At 40.6% G+C, this 17,983-nt stretch overlaps 1 protein-coding gene across 1 annotated transcript in view; it reads left to right on the top strand.

Annotated features, from left to right (window-relative positions):
• The window catches only part of SLC18A2 (solute carrier family 18 member A2), a 39,021-nt gene extending 23,817 nt beyond the window's left edge, over window positions 1–15,204 (top strand). Inside the window, exons 11-16 of the mRNA XM_003922162.4 lie at window positions 3,066–3,144; window positions 3,316–3,367; window positions 4,005–4,068; window positions 6,133–6,252; window positions 6,393–6,526; window positions 13,192–15,204. Coding sequence (XP_003922211.1) covers window positions 3,066–3,144; window positions 3,316–3,367; window positions 4,005–4,068; window positions 6,133–6,252; window positions 6,393–6,526; window positions 13,192–13,296 — 554 coding nt within the window. The 3' untranslated portion in view covers window positions 13,297–15,204. The remainder of the gene's footprint in view (window positions 1–3,065; window positions 3,145–3,315; window positions 3,368–4,004; window positions 4,069–6,132; window positions 6,253–6,392; window positions 6,527–13,191) is intronic.
• Window positions 15,205–17,983: the final 2,779 nt, after the last annotated feature.

Raw genomic sequence — 17,983 nt, forward strand, 5'->3', positions numbered from 1 at the left:
GAAGCTGAAACCCTGGGAAACAGGCTCCAGTCAAGGATGGAGCCACACTCTTGTCTTCTGGTTCTTCAGCCCCTTTGTTTTTAATAAGCTGTAGGGATGCAAATTGGGACAGAGGGAAGGACACGGGCCTGCACCAGAAGACAAGAGGGACTGCCAGCTTTCTGTGGCTCTGGGGTGCCAGGACTCAGCCTCCTCCTAAGCCTCCCATAGGACGAGGCAGACCATCGCCCTTATTCTGGTTCTAAGCTGAGACCTTGGCCTTCAGGGCAGGGTCATCTGGAGCTTGGAGGAAACCCAAGGACTCATTTCCACCATCACTGCTGGGGCTGGATGGCCAGCTCAGCTCCCCGCAGGCTTCGTGATGGCCGCAGCTTCTCCCTCACTGGCTGGCCAAGGCCGTGGCTGAAGCCAGGCTGTACCAAAAGCACAAGGGGTGGTAGAAGCTCTCCCTTTTGGTGAATTTTCTGGTGTGAGCAGAGATAGGTGAAGAGGACTTAGGTACTCCCAAGAAGGAGAGCGTTGCCCTGCGAAAGGGAGGGTTCCCGCAATGGTCCACGGCACTGCTGCAGGCCAGTCCCAGCCAACACTTTTCTCATTGAGTCGGGCGAAGCCCCAGAAAGAATTCTTGCTAAGGCTGGGTACCTGACTCATGCCCATAATCCCAGCACTTTGGGAGGCTGAGGCAGGTGGATCACTTGAGCCCAAGAGGCGGAGGTCACAGTAAGCCAAGATTGTGCCATTGCACTCCAGCCTGGGCAATAGAGTGAGACTCTACCTTAAAAAAACAAACGAGATCTTCCACTACTAGAACTTCAGTCCCCCAGGGGAGTGAATGGCCACAGAGAGTGGCGTCTGCCTTCTGAGATGGAGTCTGGGCCCTCTGGGTCGCCGCAGACCTCTCTTTACTCCGTTTTTCATTTTCTTTCTCTGACGCTGAGGCTGAATGTCAGTGGCTCTTTATCATGGTATCTGCACTGTTGTTTTTTTCTTGCAGTTTACTTGTTTTATTCATTTATACCTACCTGGCCCTCAGGGATTTTATCCTGAGACAAAAGTTGTCATGATATCTTATTATCCAGACTAAGTCTCTAGGCCGGTGGCAAGTCCTACGACATAGCTTTTGAGGCCAGGTTTAAAGACCATCTGCTCTGTGGAGCGTGGCCAGCTGCAGTTCCAGGTCCCCAGAGCATGGCACCTGTGTGTTTGTTACGTTTTTCACTTGGCCAGGTCACAGTTAAACGTCATCTGCTTCTTTCCTTCAAAACACTTGCGTCAGGATGAGAACCACTTTGTCATTGTCTTTGCTGCAGGCCAGTGCTGTGCTGGGCACATGGCTGTCAGCAAATGTTTGCTCAATCAGATTACACTGAATAATTATTTGCCCACCACATATTGCTAAGTGTGACAGAAATAATTCCCTGGAAAATGAAATGAGATTGCTGTTTATTAGTGTTTCCCAGAACCCCCATGTATAGAATGATCTGGTTTTGGATTTAGCTCATGGAGCCATTTATTTTGAAGTCCCTGCTATATTGAAAGACTCAGCCTTTTTCTGGGTTTGATGGGAGACATTCGTGCTTTATCCTAAAGAGACAAGATCACACTTGCCTGTGAGTATGTGGCCAGCTGCCGAGGTGAGAAGGACCTCCAGGTCCTGTGCATTTTGAGTGTGTAGCAGGCACTCTGTCATCGGACACCTACCCGCGTGTCTCACTTATGCAGCCTTCTGAGAACAAAGTAACTTTTACCATGTGTAGGCAAGGCTTGGAATCAAGTCTGATATATCTGATTTCAAGGGAAAAAAATGCTAAAATCATTAGGAGTTTGAAAAGCAGTCTCTCATAAAGAGATTTTCCTATAGTTCTAATAATGGATGAGGACCAGATAGAGCTGCTGTGCATGATTTCCTGGCAGCCAAGCCGGGTCTGATATGGCTAGGCCTTTCTGTTCAATGCAGAGGACATGTTAAAGGCCACTACTGCCACCACCAGCAGGAAATCACCGTGGGTGCATCAGAACCTAGGAGATGCAGGTACCCTCTACGGTAGAGCATTAAAACTTGGATAGGAGGCTGGGTGTGGTGGCTCATGCTTGTAATCCCGACACTTTGGGAGGCTGATGGGGGTGGATCACCTGAGGTCAGGAGTTCGAGACCAGCCTGGCCAACATGTTGAAACTCAGTCTCCACTAAAAATATAAAAATTAGTTTGGCGTGGTAGTACATGCCTATTGTCTCAGCTACTCTACCTGGGAGGCTGAGGCAGGAGAATCACTTGAACCCGGGAGGTGGAGGTTGCAGTGAACTGAGATTGTGCCACTGTACTCCAGCCTGGGCAACAGAGCAAGACTCTGTCTCAAAAAGAAAACAAAAAAACAAAAAAACAAAAAACAACTTGGATGTGAAAATGCCAGTCTTATCTGACTTGGCCACAAAAAAATGACCAGGTAGACATTCATGTTTCTGACATAGAAAGACGTTCATCAAGCTAACTGAAACAAGCAGGTTGTTGAACAGTAGGTAGAGTATAATCCTTTTGTTTTTTTTTTTTTTTTTCGAAAATCAAAACAAATATATTTATATATGTAAATAAACTTACAGGGGAAAATAACTGTGGTGATTATCTGAGTAATAATAGATGGGGTTTGGGGTAATTTTAACTTTTTTCTTTTTGCTTATCTCATGGTTCCCTAATTCTTTCAATGACTGTGTCTTACTTCTGTGGGATGAAATCACAAGTAAGGTTGCAGGTGCTGAGCTCCCAGGCAGGAGCTGTTCATATCGGCCCACGTGTGAAGCCCACCACCAGCCAGAGATGGAGGCCAGATGAAGCAGTTGATAGAGAAAGGACTTTCATTTCTGGAGTGTCTCAGCAGCTTTGTGTGAACGATAAGCCACGTGGGTTCAGACCAGATCCAGCAGGCGCCGGATATTAGCTGCTGGGGCACGGGCCCCGGGGCTTCATTTAATCTGCTCTAATCAACATTGCAGTGTCTACAGTTATTAGTTTTTCTTAACATGTGACTGATATCAGCACTGATAAGGTCTCCTTTTCACACATTTACAGGCGTTGCTTTCTTGCCAGCTAGTATCTCTTATCTCATTGGAACCAATATTTTTGGGATACTTGCACACAAAATGGGGAGGTAAGATTATATGAAAACAACACTCATTCCGTTACAATAATGTAGTTCTTTCAAAAAATTCTCAGTTGTTTCTGCCTTCACTGTTACAAGTAATTGTTTTGATTTCCACTGAAAATTTGGACTGGGAAAAAAGCTAATGATCATTTCTTGATGGTGCTTTTCCTTTTGTAGGTGGCTTTGTGCTCTTCTAGGAATGATAATTGTTGGAGTCAGCATTTTATGCGTGAGTAAAAGATGGCATTCGGTAGGTGAAAGCAATCTGGGAATAAAACTTTGGCTTGGGGCAGGAATCACCAAGAATCAACATTTGACTTTGTTCATATTTTATTACAGCTTTCATTCTATTCTAATTTTTTATCATCTTATAAATGTCTGGACAAGACTTTCCAAGGGGTGTATTTTCATTTTATGTGAGAAATTATTTAAAATGTTTTATTATGCAGTTTATGTTTAACTTTCCCCTCCATCATCTTGAGCTTGATGGTGTCTTAAACACTTCAGGACAACCAACCTGAAAGATTAGTAAGAGGTTTTTCTAGAATAAAATATCTTCTACCAACGACCAATATCTATCCCTCATGAAGCCTACTTGTTACTATCAAAACTTGAGTGTGGACCAAGCTGATCTTTCATATAAGCTGGTGACGAGTTTTTCATGGTGATCATAAAACTCGTTTCAAGCTTCGACTTTTAAAGATTTGGGGGGTCTGGTTCTTCACAAACCGTACGCTTCTTCCTTCTGTTTTCTTCAGAAGGGAACAGGCATAGCGTGCCCAGAGAAAACACAAGTTCAAGACTTTCTGAGATGATTTAAAGTTGAAACTCTTGTTATTTTAGCGTAATACTATTTTCTCTTACAGATTCCATTTGCAAAAAACATTTATGGACTCATAGCTCCGAATTTTGGAGTTGGTTTTGCAATTGGTAAGTCACACAGACCTTGTGGTTACATTTAAAACCCCTTTTCCACTAGGAAGGTTTCTTCTTCCTCTGGTAGACTGCAGTTCTTCAAGCTAATTTTCTAGAATCTTGGAAGGAGTCTTGCCGGCAGCTTAGCTAAGTACAGCCTGTCCATTCTCCATGTAAAGACACCCGCTTCTACACACTAGTCATTTACTTCCTGAAAACCAGTATTTTTTAAAAGCTGATATTTACAGAAGCAAACTGATGTTCCACGGCTGGGTTGGGCAAACAAGAGAATCCCTTGCTCAGAGCACATTTGTGTGGACTTCTCCCTGTGAGCACGTCTTCTTATGAGGCAGGGGGCAAAGGCTTCACATATATGTTTTTAAGAGATTTTAGTACAGACAAAGCAGAGTGAGGCATTGATGACCACCTATGCGGCAGGAATTTTCATAGGCGAGGAGATGGGTTTTTGTAATGATAAGAATGATGATATGTTAGGAAAAACCTTGTCACTATTTTGAGCGAATAGGATACCTTTGTCTCTTATTTATAATATACCAATTGATTATGATAAAAGTAAGTGCTCAATCCACCCCTTGTAGAGGCAGGAATGTAATCTGAGTGGTACAGCGACACAGCACAGCTTTTGTTGAGGACAGATGGTAGAAGGCCGCCGGGGCTGGGGGTGGAACCCGGTGCTGTACTCCACGTCCTCCTCAGGTGGCCTGTCCTCTGCCTTGTCTTCCCTTGTCCTCACTGTCTGGACATCTTTTTGGGGAGGGTGCCCAGTCCCCTGGCAGCTCCCTTGCCATTCTACAGGCCTGGCAGAGTTGCAGGTGACTGATTGTCTGGCCCCCCGGCCTGAGTCCTGTCGGTGCTTTCCTGATCTGCTGTTGTCTGCTTCACTTGTCCCTCACCACTAAGCACACTTGCATGCCTGACCCGCCTCCTGCCGGCCACACCTGGGTCACACACTTAGACTATGGACATTTCCAAGGTGGAGAATACTAGGGGGGACCAGAAGGCCCCAGAAGGCCCCAGAACTCCGAGAGTCTGAGAGATCATCCGACCCTGCTCAGGAAACTGAAACAGTTAGCTAAAACACACACACACACACATGCCACACACACACATATGCACATGCATATGCATGCACACACACACTCATACACATAACACACACATACACCCCCACATAAACACACACACACAAGGACACATACACATACATACACACAGATACAGATACACATACACCTACACATGTACACATACATACACACACCTACACACATACATATACATACACATACACAAATACACATACACAGATACACAGACACAGACACACACATATGCAAACACACATACATACACAGACATATACACATACAGGCACATACATATACATACACACACATACATACACATATATACATACACAGACTCCAGCAACAATCATAACCAGCATTAGAATCTCGTCTCTTGAATAGCGGGGAGCAGGTAGAGTAAAGAGGGTGTGTGTTCAGGAGTTCCTGACTCAGATTCCCCGGCTCAGTGAGTTTGGTCAAGCCTCACCTCTCTGAATATTGGTTTCCTCATCTGTAAAATGGGGATGCTCATGATTGGCTGCCATGAGTCAGTGTCTGTGAACACATCGGCAGGGACTCAGATGTTTGGCACCCTCCCCTCCATGTGCGTTAGTGGCAGGCGGATGAGGGAAATTTCTTTCACCGAAATGGTGCTTGCTGCTTCCTAATATGTACAAGGTGCTGGGGACACGGGTGAACAAAACCAACAGAGAGTTGGGCATTTAGCAAAGAATTGAAAAATGAATGACAATTGAGACTGAAGCTGTGAGAGAACCTCTGTATACGAGGGGAACCTGACGCCCTCTGGGGGTCAGAAAAGGCTTCCTTCATTCTTTCTACTCAAAGATTGTTATCACCCCAAGTCTTGCAGGTGGTGATGACAGAAGGGGAAGAGCTGGCAGGGTCGTGAGTTTAGGACATAGTCCCTGATATTCGGCCCATTTTGGGTTTACATCCATTTCTATACACTGTGTTCCCTGACTGTCTTCAGGAATGGTGGATTCATCAATGATGCCCATCATGGGCTACCTCGTAGACCTGCGACACGTGTCCGTCTATGGGAGTGTGTACGCTATTGCAGATGTGGCATTTTGTATGGGGTATGCTATAGGTAAGGACATTGGCGTTTCATAACGACCTTTTACCTCAATGAACAACAGATAATGTCTACTAAAATTATTTAAATCTTTGCATCTTTCAGTCTATAAGAAATTTGGAAAAAGCTTTATCTAATTCTCTATTTCCTGAAAGGCCCTTCTGCTGGTGGTGCTATTGCAAAGGCAATTGGATTTCCATGGCTCATGACAATTATTGGAATAATTGATATTCTTTTTGCTCCTCTCTGCTTTTTTCTTCGAAGTCCACCTGCCAAAGAAGAAAAAATGGTAAGAAAATTTTTCTTACCATTTCTTGATCATTTTAGCGTGGCTTTTCTGTTAGCTTCCTCGTGGTTTCATTCTAAAGCCTCCAAACATAAATGGTGAGAGTTCTTTTTGGTTTGTACCATATAGAGCAATTACTTCATATATATATAAAATTACCATGAGAGTTATTTCTTTCAAGCTTATGTTTATAAACTGGGAGAATGAAATTATCTTTGTACATAGATTAGCATCGGTGTTGCTCTTTTGTCAACCAAGTATAAACCTGTGGTCATTCAATTTGATTTTCTATGGCTTTGAAAATCTTGGACACAATCTTTCTGCCTCCTGTACTCACACCCAAGGTTAGCCATTTGTGGTGCTGCTTTTCTCCTAACCCTTAGAGCATCTAGTAATGGTTGCTGTCTTGTCCTTACTGTATGTAGAATTTTGGAGATGATTTTAGGATTTTTATGGAAAAATCATTGTATGTGTACTTTGGGGTATATGTGAACACATAGAACTATTTAATTCATAACTTTATGACCAAACTTATAGCCACAGGCAAGATATAGCATATAAAAGGTTCCTCTTTTGAACAAGTTCAAATTAATTGATTCAAAATTTGAATTTTGAAATGCATGACTCCTTTTAACCTTTCTAAGGTATTTACCTTACCCAGCAAGGAGAAGCTCAGTGTTTCTAATCACCTTTCTTTTCTGGTGTTGCCAGTTTTTATAATAGCAAATGCTGATAGTTATTTGTCCAGGTGAAAGGAGGGTGTCTTGGATTAAGGATGAATGAGATGAACAAGAGGACATGGCATTTTTGTGTTTGTGAATAGAAGTGAGGTTTGTTTGTAATGTTCTCTTGGAGGTACATCAGAAGCTCTTTCTGACAGTGGAACGGAATGCATCTTAATGCTTTGATATTTCCTGAACTGCCCTTTGATGGTTTTCTCCAAAAGGAGATTTAAAGACAAACTTTAAAATAAGATTATATGCAGCCTATGTTTGTCTCAGGTGTTTTTTACATTCATTAATTCATTCCACGTATTTTAAAATATATTAGGCACTGGGCCCTGGCCTTGTGTTCTTTATTTTCAATAGGATTTAACCTAGATACTTTTGAGTAATGCAGGCCCATCTGACTCATGGAAAAGGTGTGGAAGGTGCTGTGGAAATAACTCAGACAGAAGCCATCCCCTTTTCCTTCCCTCTGCTTGCTTAGATGCTTCCCTAGCTCTGCAAACCACAGCACTTTCTCAGACTTCTCTTAGGAAACACCTGCTTTCCAGCTTGGGTGTGTTAATTCCAGATGTGTCTTTGCTTGGCTGACCTTAGCACAATACCTTGCCCGAATGGAGTCAGGAAATTATCAGCACAACTGAAAACTGCCATTCTGTTGCCACAATAACAGTTTGATTAAGGCTGAATGAAGGTTATGCTCAACGTGTTTGACCAAAAAACGTATATATGTATGCATGTGTCTGTGTGCATGTAAAAAATCAGCTACAAATGCTCCTGTAGCCCAGGAGACTGAAGACTCCCGGGAGATAGTTAAGGGCTAGCATGGGCATGGGAGCCAAACCGGCCCAGCCATGTAGAGGCTTATGAGTCTTGGTTTCCTCCTCTATTGCATGGTAAAATGATAACATCTACCTCCTAGGGCTGTTGTGAGGATTAAATGAAAGAATCCCAAAGAGTGATTGGCCCTATGGCTCAAAAAGTGTGTTCTTACTTCCAATATCACCCCACTCTTTCCTACTTGTCTATCTTCCCCTGTCAGTCCTGCAATACCTGAATTTTCTCTCTTTTTTCCCCCTCTGTGATGTGAGTTTCCTTTTGCTATATAGACCCCAGAACTGCCGAATGGGATCCCCTTGCCAAGCCAGCAACATTAGTGGCCGTTGTGGTGTCCGTTTGCAAACAGCAACCTGATAGCTTATCTGCGGCCTTTGGGAAATGAATGTCAGAGGATGAGCAGGGAATGTGTTTGCCCAGACAACTACCACTGTGTTCTGCAGAAGGACTAGCAGAAGGCAGGCCTCAGTACCCCTCCCTTTTCCCAATTTAAACGAACACTTTAGTTCATTTTTTTTTGTTTTAATGCTGAAGGAAGTGAAAGAGGTGATGTTGAAAGGCAAAACAGTAAGAATTATAGGTTTCCAGAAAGCCACTTTCACTGTGAGATGTTACCACCCTTAATAAGCACCTAGCAAGATAAATCATTAAACACTTGAGAAAGTATGCATCTCAGTGCCCATCAATGATGCCCCTAATTGAAGGCATCATGTCGGATGCCATTTGAGTGGCCTAATGGTGACATTTGAGAGTGGCGACCAGCAGCTGCTGCCTACTCATTGTGCAAGCAGAGCAGGAAGCCAGTAGTGGTGGCTGACAGCACCTAATGATAAGGGGGCATGCAGGCAGTACTGCAGTGTGCGAGGGAGGAGGAAGAATCGATGACCATGCACTTGAGAAACCCCAGAGCAGGCAAGTGCTGGTGTTCAGGATGAGCAGTTGCCAAATGCTTGGGGATATGAGAGCCTGAAGGCATATGACTCTTAGCAAATAATTCTTCCATCAGACAGCATCTTGATAACAAGATGTTTGGACTTAGGCTGTTTTATATTGTAGGATCTAATGCTATTTTCATGTATCACAAGTCATAGAATCATGAACTAGTTTGTGAGCATGTGAGTTATCTTCCATTTGGTTTATTGGATTTCCATTTTTTATAATCGGCTTTATCAGTACAGGTGGAGGAAAAAACCTGTTACTCAGGTCCCTCTCCTCATATAGGAAATATCGACATTACCATTCGAGGGAAATTGTTGTAAGACATGGTAGTGCTTCACTCTCAAAATTCCCAGTTGAGAATAGTTGTGTTGTGAATTTTTTTTTCCCAGGTTGAAGAATTATTTTTAAAGTCAGGGCACACTGGTTAATTTTACTCTTGAAGTTTCTAATTGTTGCCCAGACAAGAAATTAGGTGGTTTGAGGATTGCAGCTTTCTTTTTCTGGATGGCTCTGATAGTTGTTCCATAAAGCCCTTCCAGCAACAGCTCTGTTTTCTGGATGCCATGGATGGGGCAAAGACGGGGTGGCCGGAGGCTGCTGAGATAGAATACATTCTGCATATTGTAAGTTATTCATAGAAATTTGTCCCTTTGCAGGTATTTAAATAGTGGATGCAAAACCATCATTGTTTTTCTAGTTATGTTGAAGAGAATAAAACTTTCCTAGTCAGAAGGCCTGGTACCTACCAAAATCTTGAAGACTGGAGCTCTTACCTTTTAATGCTTTGATGGGTTCACTACCCCAGCTTCGTATTTGTATTACTTTTACTTTTCATTTGGTCCACCATGTTTATTTGTTTGCTTGTTTTTTGCCACTTAGGAGATACTGACTCATGAAAGGAGCATTTGGAGGTGCCGGGATCACCTCTTAATAAGCGGGCTTTGCTCTGAATTCAAATGCCAATCCCCTCCCATTGCTTTTCTCTTCGGTTGAGAGTTGAATGCATCTTCCTCCCCCCAGCAGTGTGTGGAGGGCAGGTTTAATTTACCTGCCTTCACTGCGGCCGTCCGACTTGCTCCCCATGCACCTGACTGACCCTCTTGATGCTGTTCATGCCTCTTTCTTCACGGTGCTTTTGAAACATTACATGCCATCTGGCTTATTTAATCACGTATAACTTTTTTTAAAGTACAATTATTGCACAATAAATCTTTCGAGAGGTTTGGAAGCCAGTGAGCTAGGTTTTAAAGGCCACAGAACATTTCAAGGAGGAAAATTTTACCTGGAACAGGCTGTTAACAAATATGGTTTGGGTGAATTGACAAATGCTGATCAGTTAAGTCTGCATAATGCCAAATAATCAATCTGACTGAACTGCTTTTCCTGCAGTGTAGTTTTTTGTTGCATTCATATCATGTGCCCAGTCCTAGGTTCTGGGGTTCTTAAGATGTTGTATTCATACAATTCAGGTCTAATGTGGATGAGCCAAGAGAAGGAAGACAATTAGGAATAAGATAGTGATGGCCATTCTTTATGAGGTGACCTGGCTGCCTGGGGGCCATGCAAGAAGGATCAAGGCCCCATGCACTGTGTTCTGGTTGGGTGTCCCAATTGGTATCTCACTGTGCCTCCTCAGCAGATCTCTGTGGTGGCCAGGCTGGCTTAGTGTCCTGCATGATAAATAACTCATGTTTTACTCATTGCCACCTCCCTTGCTGTCCAACTCTTTCCCATCTTTCAGGGTTTACCTCAACTCCTGCCTCTACAGGATGGCTTTCCCTGGGTACTGAACCAGAAGTGAGCACTCCACCTGGGACCCTGGAGTCCCTGTTCTTGCCCATGCAGGGAGGTAACTAAGATGCTGTGATAGGACCTTAAGGGCACTCATATGCAACACCTAATACGTGTCCCATCAGCTGCTGTCAGCCAGATGACAGTGCTATAGACTTAGATAATGCCATGTAACTAGGGCAGTGTTTCTCAGTTTGCTGACATCACTGTCATGTGAGGACAGGGTCCTGGACTTTCATTTCTTAACCAGCTCCATCTCTCCATCCCTACATTTCCTCGAGAATCATTAATCTGGGGAGATTAGACATCTAGTTATTAGGGGGATTAAACCTTTGTGTCACACGGGGAGAATGGACCTGATGTACAGTCTAGTGCCGCCATTATTTTATTTTAAAAATTGGGCTCTTTATTGAATCACTTGGCAAGCAGCATAAAAAGAAACAGTTAAGTTAGAAGCTGACAGGTTGAGCTGGCAGCCTAACCTAGAGTGTCAGGAAGTCCTTATCTTCACATGTTACACAGAACTTTGGAGAATGTCTTGGGAAATGATAAATGGGTTAAGCACTGAGTGGTGTCTTATTAAATCTGGGGACAAGAGCTGGGAGTAACCGCTAACAGACAAGATGGGCTGCAATAGGCCAACATCAGATACATTTTAATCTATTTAGATTTGCAAACTGCAAAAAAAAATATTAGGGGAGTAGTTCACATGGAGAAAAACTCAAGACATACCTGATAACTCATTTTATAACGTGCCGTCCTCTGTGCTCATCCAACTACCGTGGAGTGCTGCAGGTGGCTCCTGTCTGCTCCATTCTAGCTGTGCATCCCTTGGTCAAATTCCTTAACTGCTCTGTGCCTGTTTTCTCACTTCCCACGAAGAGTTACTCAGAAAACAAAAAACAGCTGTTGCTGAGAGGGCTTTGTGGAACAACTATCAGTCATCCAGAAAAAGCTGCTTCTAAAATGCTTAGCATGGTCTTGGCATGATAATGTCAGCTGTGTTATCAAATATAAGCAAATACTTATATGAGAATCTGGTTTGAAAGCAGAGCAGCATGTTTTTGTCAAAGTTTTTACATTTTCAGTAACAATAAAGGAGGAGAAAAGAGTTTCATGCTTATCAGAAGAAGATTAAAAAAAAAAAATCATGTATTTATTTAAGCTAGAGGACAGCCAGGATTTGAGGAGAGGTAGCAATCACATGTATGAAAAAATAAAAGCTCTAGCGTGTTTTGCCTAAGAAAAAATCTACAGGCCATGACAATATCTTAAAAGATTGGGGGCCAGGCATGGTCACTTGTACCTGTAATCCCACCATTTTGGGAGGTTGAGGCAGGAAGATCACTTGAGCCTAGGAGTTCGGGCAGCTGGGCAATATAGTGAGATCTTATCTCTACAAAAATAAATAAATAAATAAAACTTAGCCAGGCTTGGTGGCACATGCCTGTAGTCCCAGCTCCTTGGGAGGCTGAGGTAGGAAGATGGCTTGAGCCTGGGAAGCAGCAGTGAGCTGAGATTGCACTATGGCATGAGTGAGACTGTATCTCAAAAAAACAACAAAAGATTGTAAAGGTAGCCTGTGAAGATATCAGAACTGTCTGGGTGCAGTGGCTCATGTCTGTAGTCCCAGCACTTTGGGAAGCCGAGGAGGGTGGATAACATGAGGTCAGGAGTTTGAGAACAGCCTGGCCAACATGGTGAAACTCCATCTCTACTAGAGATGCAAGAAAATTAGCTGGGCGTGGTGGTACACACCTGTAATGTCAGCTACTTGGGAGGCTGAGGTGGGAGGATTGCTTGAATCCAGAAGGCAGAGGTTGGTGCACCCCAGCCTAGGTGACAAAGCAAAACTTGTTTCAAAAAAGAAAAAAAGATATCAGAACCAGATTCATGAATGCAAACAATGGAAATGGGTTGTAGTCTAGAATTAGGTACATTTCTCACATATGAGAGTTTCATTAAGGAGTGAGCACATCCTTTCAAGGTGTGTTGTCACAATGGTGTCTGTAAACAGAATTTGGACTGGGTGACCTCCAGGATCGCCATACAATTCCAAGATTCTAAGTATAACAAACCTAACCTGCCTGTCCCTTTGCTTCATAGAGTATAAGTTCGCAGAGTTGACTTATGGCCCCTGACAGGTATAATGAAAATACTGCAGAGACCACTTCTGCTGTTTCCAATTGCCTGGAAGTATTAGAGTGTTAAGAGTGTAGAATTACAGGTCTTTTAGGTCAGGCACCTGGTGATTGCTCCAAATAGTAAGTAATAGTACATAGCTTTCAAACTAACAATCCTTAAAAACAGTAGGTTAAAACCATCTTATCTTTGTGAAAAAAGAAGTTGATACATTTGCACTTTGTTCTCTTGTAGGCTATTCTCATGGATCACAACTGCCCTATTAAAACAAAAATGTACACTCAGAATAATATCCAGTCATATCCGATAGGTGATGATGAAGAATCTGAAAGTGACTGAGACTCTCAAAAGTCATCAAAGTATTTAATTGTATAAAACAGTGTTTCCAGTGACACGACTCATCCAGAACTGTCTTAGTCAAACCATCCACTTCTGGTGAAATAGTAAAACCAAAGGTTATTATTTCTTTTCCATGGTGATGATCGATTGCCAACAGCCTTATAAAGAAAAAGAAGCTTTTCTAGGGGTTTGTATAAATAGTGTCGAAACTTTATTTTATGTATTTGATTTTATTAAATACCATACAATATATTTTGATGAAATAGGTATTGTGTAAATCTATAAATATTTGAATCCAAACCAAATATAATTTTTTTTTAACTTACATTAACAAACACTTGGGCAAAATCTTTTTTTTCTGAATATTTGAAATGAGTGTTTAAAATTAAAGCACATATTATCTCTGAGACTCTTCCAACAAAGAGAAACTAGAATGAAGTCTGAACAACAGAATCAAGTAAGACAGCATGTTATATAGTGACAATGAGTGTTATTTAACTTGTAGTTACTATCAATACATTTATGAGTTAAAGAGCTCGTTATCTCAGGTGTAGAGGACAAGAACTTGTGTCAGTTATCTTTTGGATCCATAAATCTTAGCTGGCATTAGTTTGCTATGTAATCACCTACCTAGAAAGAGAGAGTTATAAATTATATGTCTACATGTTATGTTGTTGGCAGCAAACATTAAAGCCAATAAGGGAAAAATAGTAAACATTCTGAAAGCAGAGAAAAGCAACCAAACGTACTGTTATGAACTAAAAGTTGGGAAAGATGCATACTTGACTAGATGAAAGAAAATTGAGGGTATATGTACCTTATACTGTCAAGGTTGTTTAAACATGATAAGGTTCATCGCCATCTACTTCAAGTTTTAGAAAAAGAAACAACAGGCTAGTAACAGCTGCTCTGACTTGAACATCTGACTGTATCTTTGATCTGTTTGCAGATCATCCAAGTGTTTTCTAGGGATCTATTTATTTTAGGTTGTCTGAAACATTTTTTAGACTCGTGAAAATTATTCACATCAATGTGAAGACAAATTTTAAATGAAGATTAGGAAGGAAATTATGTCTTTAATCATGTATTAAAAGAAGTAAAAGTAGTATGGTCAGGCAGAAAAGAAAAATGAAACATCTAAAAATGTGTTAACTATATTAACTAGTGTGCAGTGTAGTTTTTCTAAGCATGACAACATTGATGTGCCTTTTCAGTATAACAGCAAATACTGTTAGTGAACATAGTCAATTTATGTTGTTTTGTATGAGATATGACTGGGTATAGTATGAAATGTCTCTTAATACTTGCTAATCCTGAAGTTCTGTAATCATAAACAAAAATTAGTTTTGTTAAGATTGTGTTTGTGTTAACTTGGACATCAAGGAGCAAAGAACTTTAGAACAAAGATTCCTCAATCTTGTGGCTTTCTTATTCTCTAGTAAAGTAGCTAACATTTCCTTTGTTTCATTGTGTTTGAAGCAAACAAGCTTCCAACTCACTTATTTGGCACTGGGCAACTTGGCCAAGTCTGCTACTTTGTAAGATGGCTCTGGAGGAACTCTCATATGGCTAAAAAGGCAGGCTAGTTTTTTCCTTCTACAGGCTACAGCCTTAGAAAAGAACGTGCTACAAATTGGTTCTCTTTGAGGGTTTTTGGTTCTCCCTGACCCTAATACTGTATACTTTATTACGATTTTATTTTCACCTTTAAGGCTCTGTGTCTTTCTGCAAGAATGCCTGGCAAAGGTATGCCTGCTATTGATCCCTTGGGATAAGATAAAATATAAATAAAACCTTCAGAACTGTTTTGGGAGCAATGATATGTTGTACTTGGGAAAAACAATTATAAGTTCTTTTATATGACTAATACTCTTGGTTAGCAAGACTAAAGAGGTGTTTTTAAAAATGTACGTACCAAAACAAACTACAGCTCTCTGAACACTTATTTTTTGAACAGAGGTGGTTTTTATGTTTGTACCTGGTAATACAGATATAAAAACCTTAATGAGGTAGCAATGAATATTCAACTGTTTGGCTAAGTGCATCTGTCCATGTTTTAGCAAGTTTACTTAATAAATCTTCTGAACCATGTACTGTGCCTATTTGTATTCCTTTATAAACCAAATATTGTTGGACTAAAAGATAAAGGTATTTTGACTGTGGATAGCTAATTAAATACTATTCTACTGTGCTTGTAGGTATCAGGTAAAAGCAACTTGAGGTTAGCTTGACCGTACTTTTTTTTTTTGACTTTCCACAATTTATTTTAAATTGAGACATGTAACTAGCCACATTCAGTGTGTGTGGGGGAAAAAACAAGTTATCCTTGCATCTATAAACATTGTCCTGATGGTTGTCAATAAATAACCATATCTGATGAAAATAGCTGTAATATCCAGCCATTTGACATAATCCCTGGGGAGTTCCATAAAACCTTTAAAATCAGATACATTTTGAATGGTGTGCACACATGGGTATCTTCCTGGGGTGAAAGTCCATATGTTTAATCAGATCTTAAAAGGGGATCTATGGCCCAAAAGGAATTAGGGGGAACCTCTCCTTTCTTCCCTGTGCCCCCCCACCCCCCACCGCGTAAGAAAAGCTGTTACTTCAATTCTGAAATTAGGACAATATTTTTAAAAGTATGTATTTAAAATTTACTCACTTTTAGGGGACTTAAGATTTTATTATCTATTATTAGTAAGAGCCAAATATTTCCAAATGCTTTCAAAAAATTCAGCTATACATTTAGAACGTGACAGTACTCCTTCAAAATTTTTAGGTTGTATTTTCTCCTCCCAGCATCACAAAATAGCCACATATTTCAAGTAGTTCTGATGTTGAATATAAGGCTTAACATGAAGAAATATAGCCTATTATGATGCTAATAATGGTATAATGTCAGTCAGTTTGTCTAACCCATTCCTTCAACTAATAAAAATGTAGAAAACCTATTTTAATGTCTAATTAGTAATACATAGCCAAAGAAAATCCATAAACTCAATCCATAAGAAAACAATAGTTTAAAAAAATGTTTTGGGGCAGTCTGCCAAATAGCAATTTTGTTTAGCAAAAGTGGACTTTTATGCTTTTCTGCATGGCCAAATTATAGCAGAAGATAATTCCATAGAGATGCAGCAATCACCCTTTTTTAAGATGTCATCAAATGAGGATATTCTTGTTTTCTGTGGTAGTCTTATCTTTATTATTTTTTAGCTATTGATACATAGCATGGCAGCAAGATTACATCAGTAATGTAATATACAGCTTTTTTTCATTGAAGCTTTTTACCTTACTATACTCTAGGCTATTCAGAGTGTTCCCCTGCTTGCACTAAAGTACAACTATGATGTCCCTACTGCCTCTCCCAGTGAAATATAAAAATATTGCACTACATTATAGGTATAGTTTACAAATGTCATTAGCAGCATTACTGAGCTTTCTATAAATGTGGTCTGCGGAGTTACATACTTTTAAAACATGAGTAGATTCTTATGAAACCAGTTTTGCATTATTTCAACAGCTCTTTCAAATGCATCAGTTTCAGCAACATGCTTGAGTATCATTAAAACTTCCATGGTTTAATCAATAAACACCAGCTACTTACAAGTACTCCACCTTCCAGATTATCAATGGTAAGTTATTTTTATAAAATGTGGTTACACATTGAGCAGATTGCTTCAAGTGTAAGTTATGGAACAATATTTTAGCTTTCAGGGAATTTGGTATGTAAAGTATTCTATAGCAGTGTTCTTTTAAAATAAGAGATCACACTTAAATAATAAGTATACTGGAATATGTTTTTGTTATAAACATGGCTAAGAAAGGTATTTAATGCCTGAAATTTTTACTTAATAAAGTAACAAAAGGTATGAGACTTGGCTATTGATTTTTAAAGTGGAATAACTTTTCTACCCTCAAAAATGTCTTTCTCACTCATACAAACAATGCCTTTTACTTGTATAGCTTTTTACTGTCCAAAGCACTTTTGCAGTTATGCTACTTTCCTCACAACAATCCTGTGAAATAGGTAAAGTATGAATATTCCCATTTTAGAGATGGGTAAACTGTGGGATGGAGCCCTTTTGTAACTGCCTATGCTTGCACAGTTCATTAATGGAAGGGCTTGAACTTAAACTCTTTTATGGAGTCCTGGACTCCAGACCTGGGCCACAATCCGTAATATTATGCTTTTCCCTGCTAGCAATAAAAGCTGCTCCATCTAGTTTTAAATTCATGTCAGTTTCACTATATAGCAATTATCATAGCAGTTACCGACACAAGGGAAAAACATATGCTTGTCTATTTTATAGGTATACAACAGACTGAAAACTATTAAGGTACCCCAAGAGCAGTCAAGCTTACGTGTTTTCCCTCAGTCAGGGTTACCGGGATCCGTAAAACGGATCCAGTGTGAGTAGATCTTCATTTTCAGAGAACTGGTCCCAATTCCTATGTATGTATACTGTCTATTTTTGTCTTTCTTTTCTTAATGAAGATAGTCTGAACTACAGAAGTATTCAAAATGATTACCATTTCTTTATGCCTGTAAGATGTCAGATAAAGCAATAAATACATTTTCCATGATTCCTCTCCTTCACAGAATACTTCTACATGAAAATGTTTCTAAAACAAAACCAGCCAAAACTAGTTACCAACACAGTAATTTTAAAGAGTCCTCCAAAAC

The sequence above is a fragment of the Saimiri boliviensis genome, chromosome 12 (genome assembly GCF_048565385.1).
Source record: "Saimiri boliviensis isolate mSaiBol1 chromosome 12, mSaiBol1.pri, whole genome shotgun sequence".
NCBI classification, from domain to species: Eukaryota; Metazoa; Chordata; class Mammalia; order Primates; family Cebidae; genus Saimiri; species Saimiri boliviensis.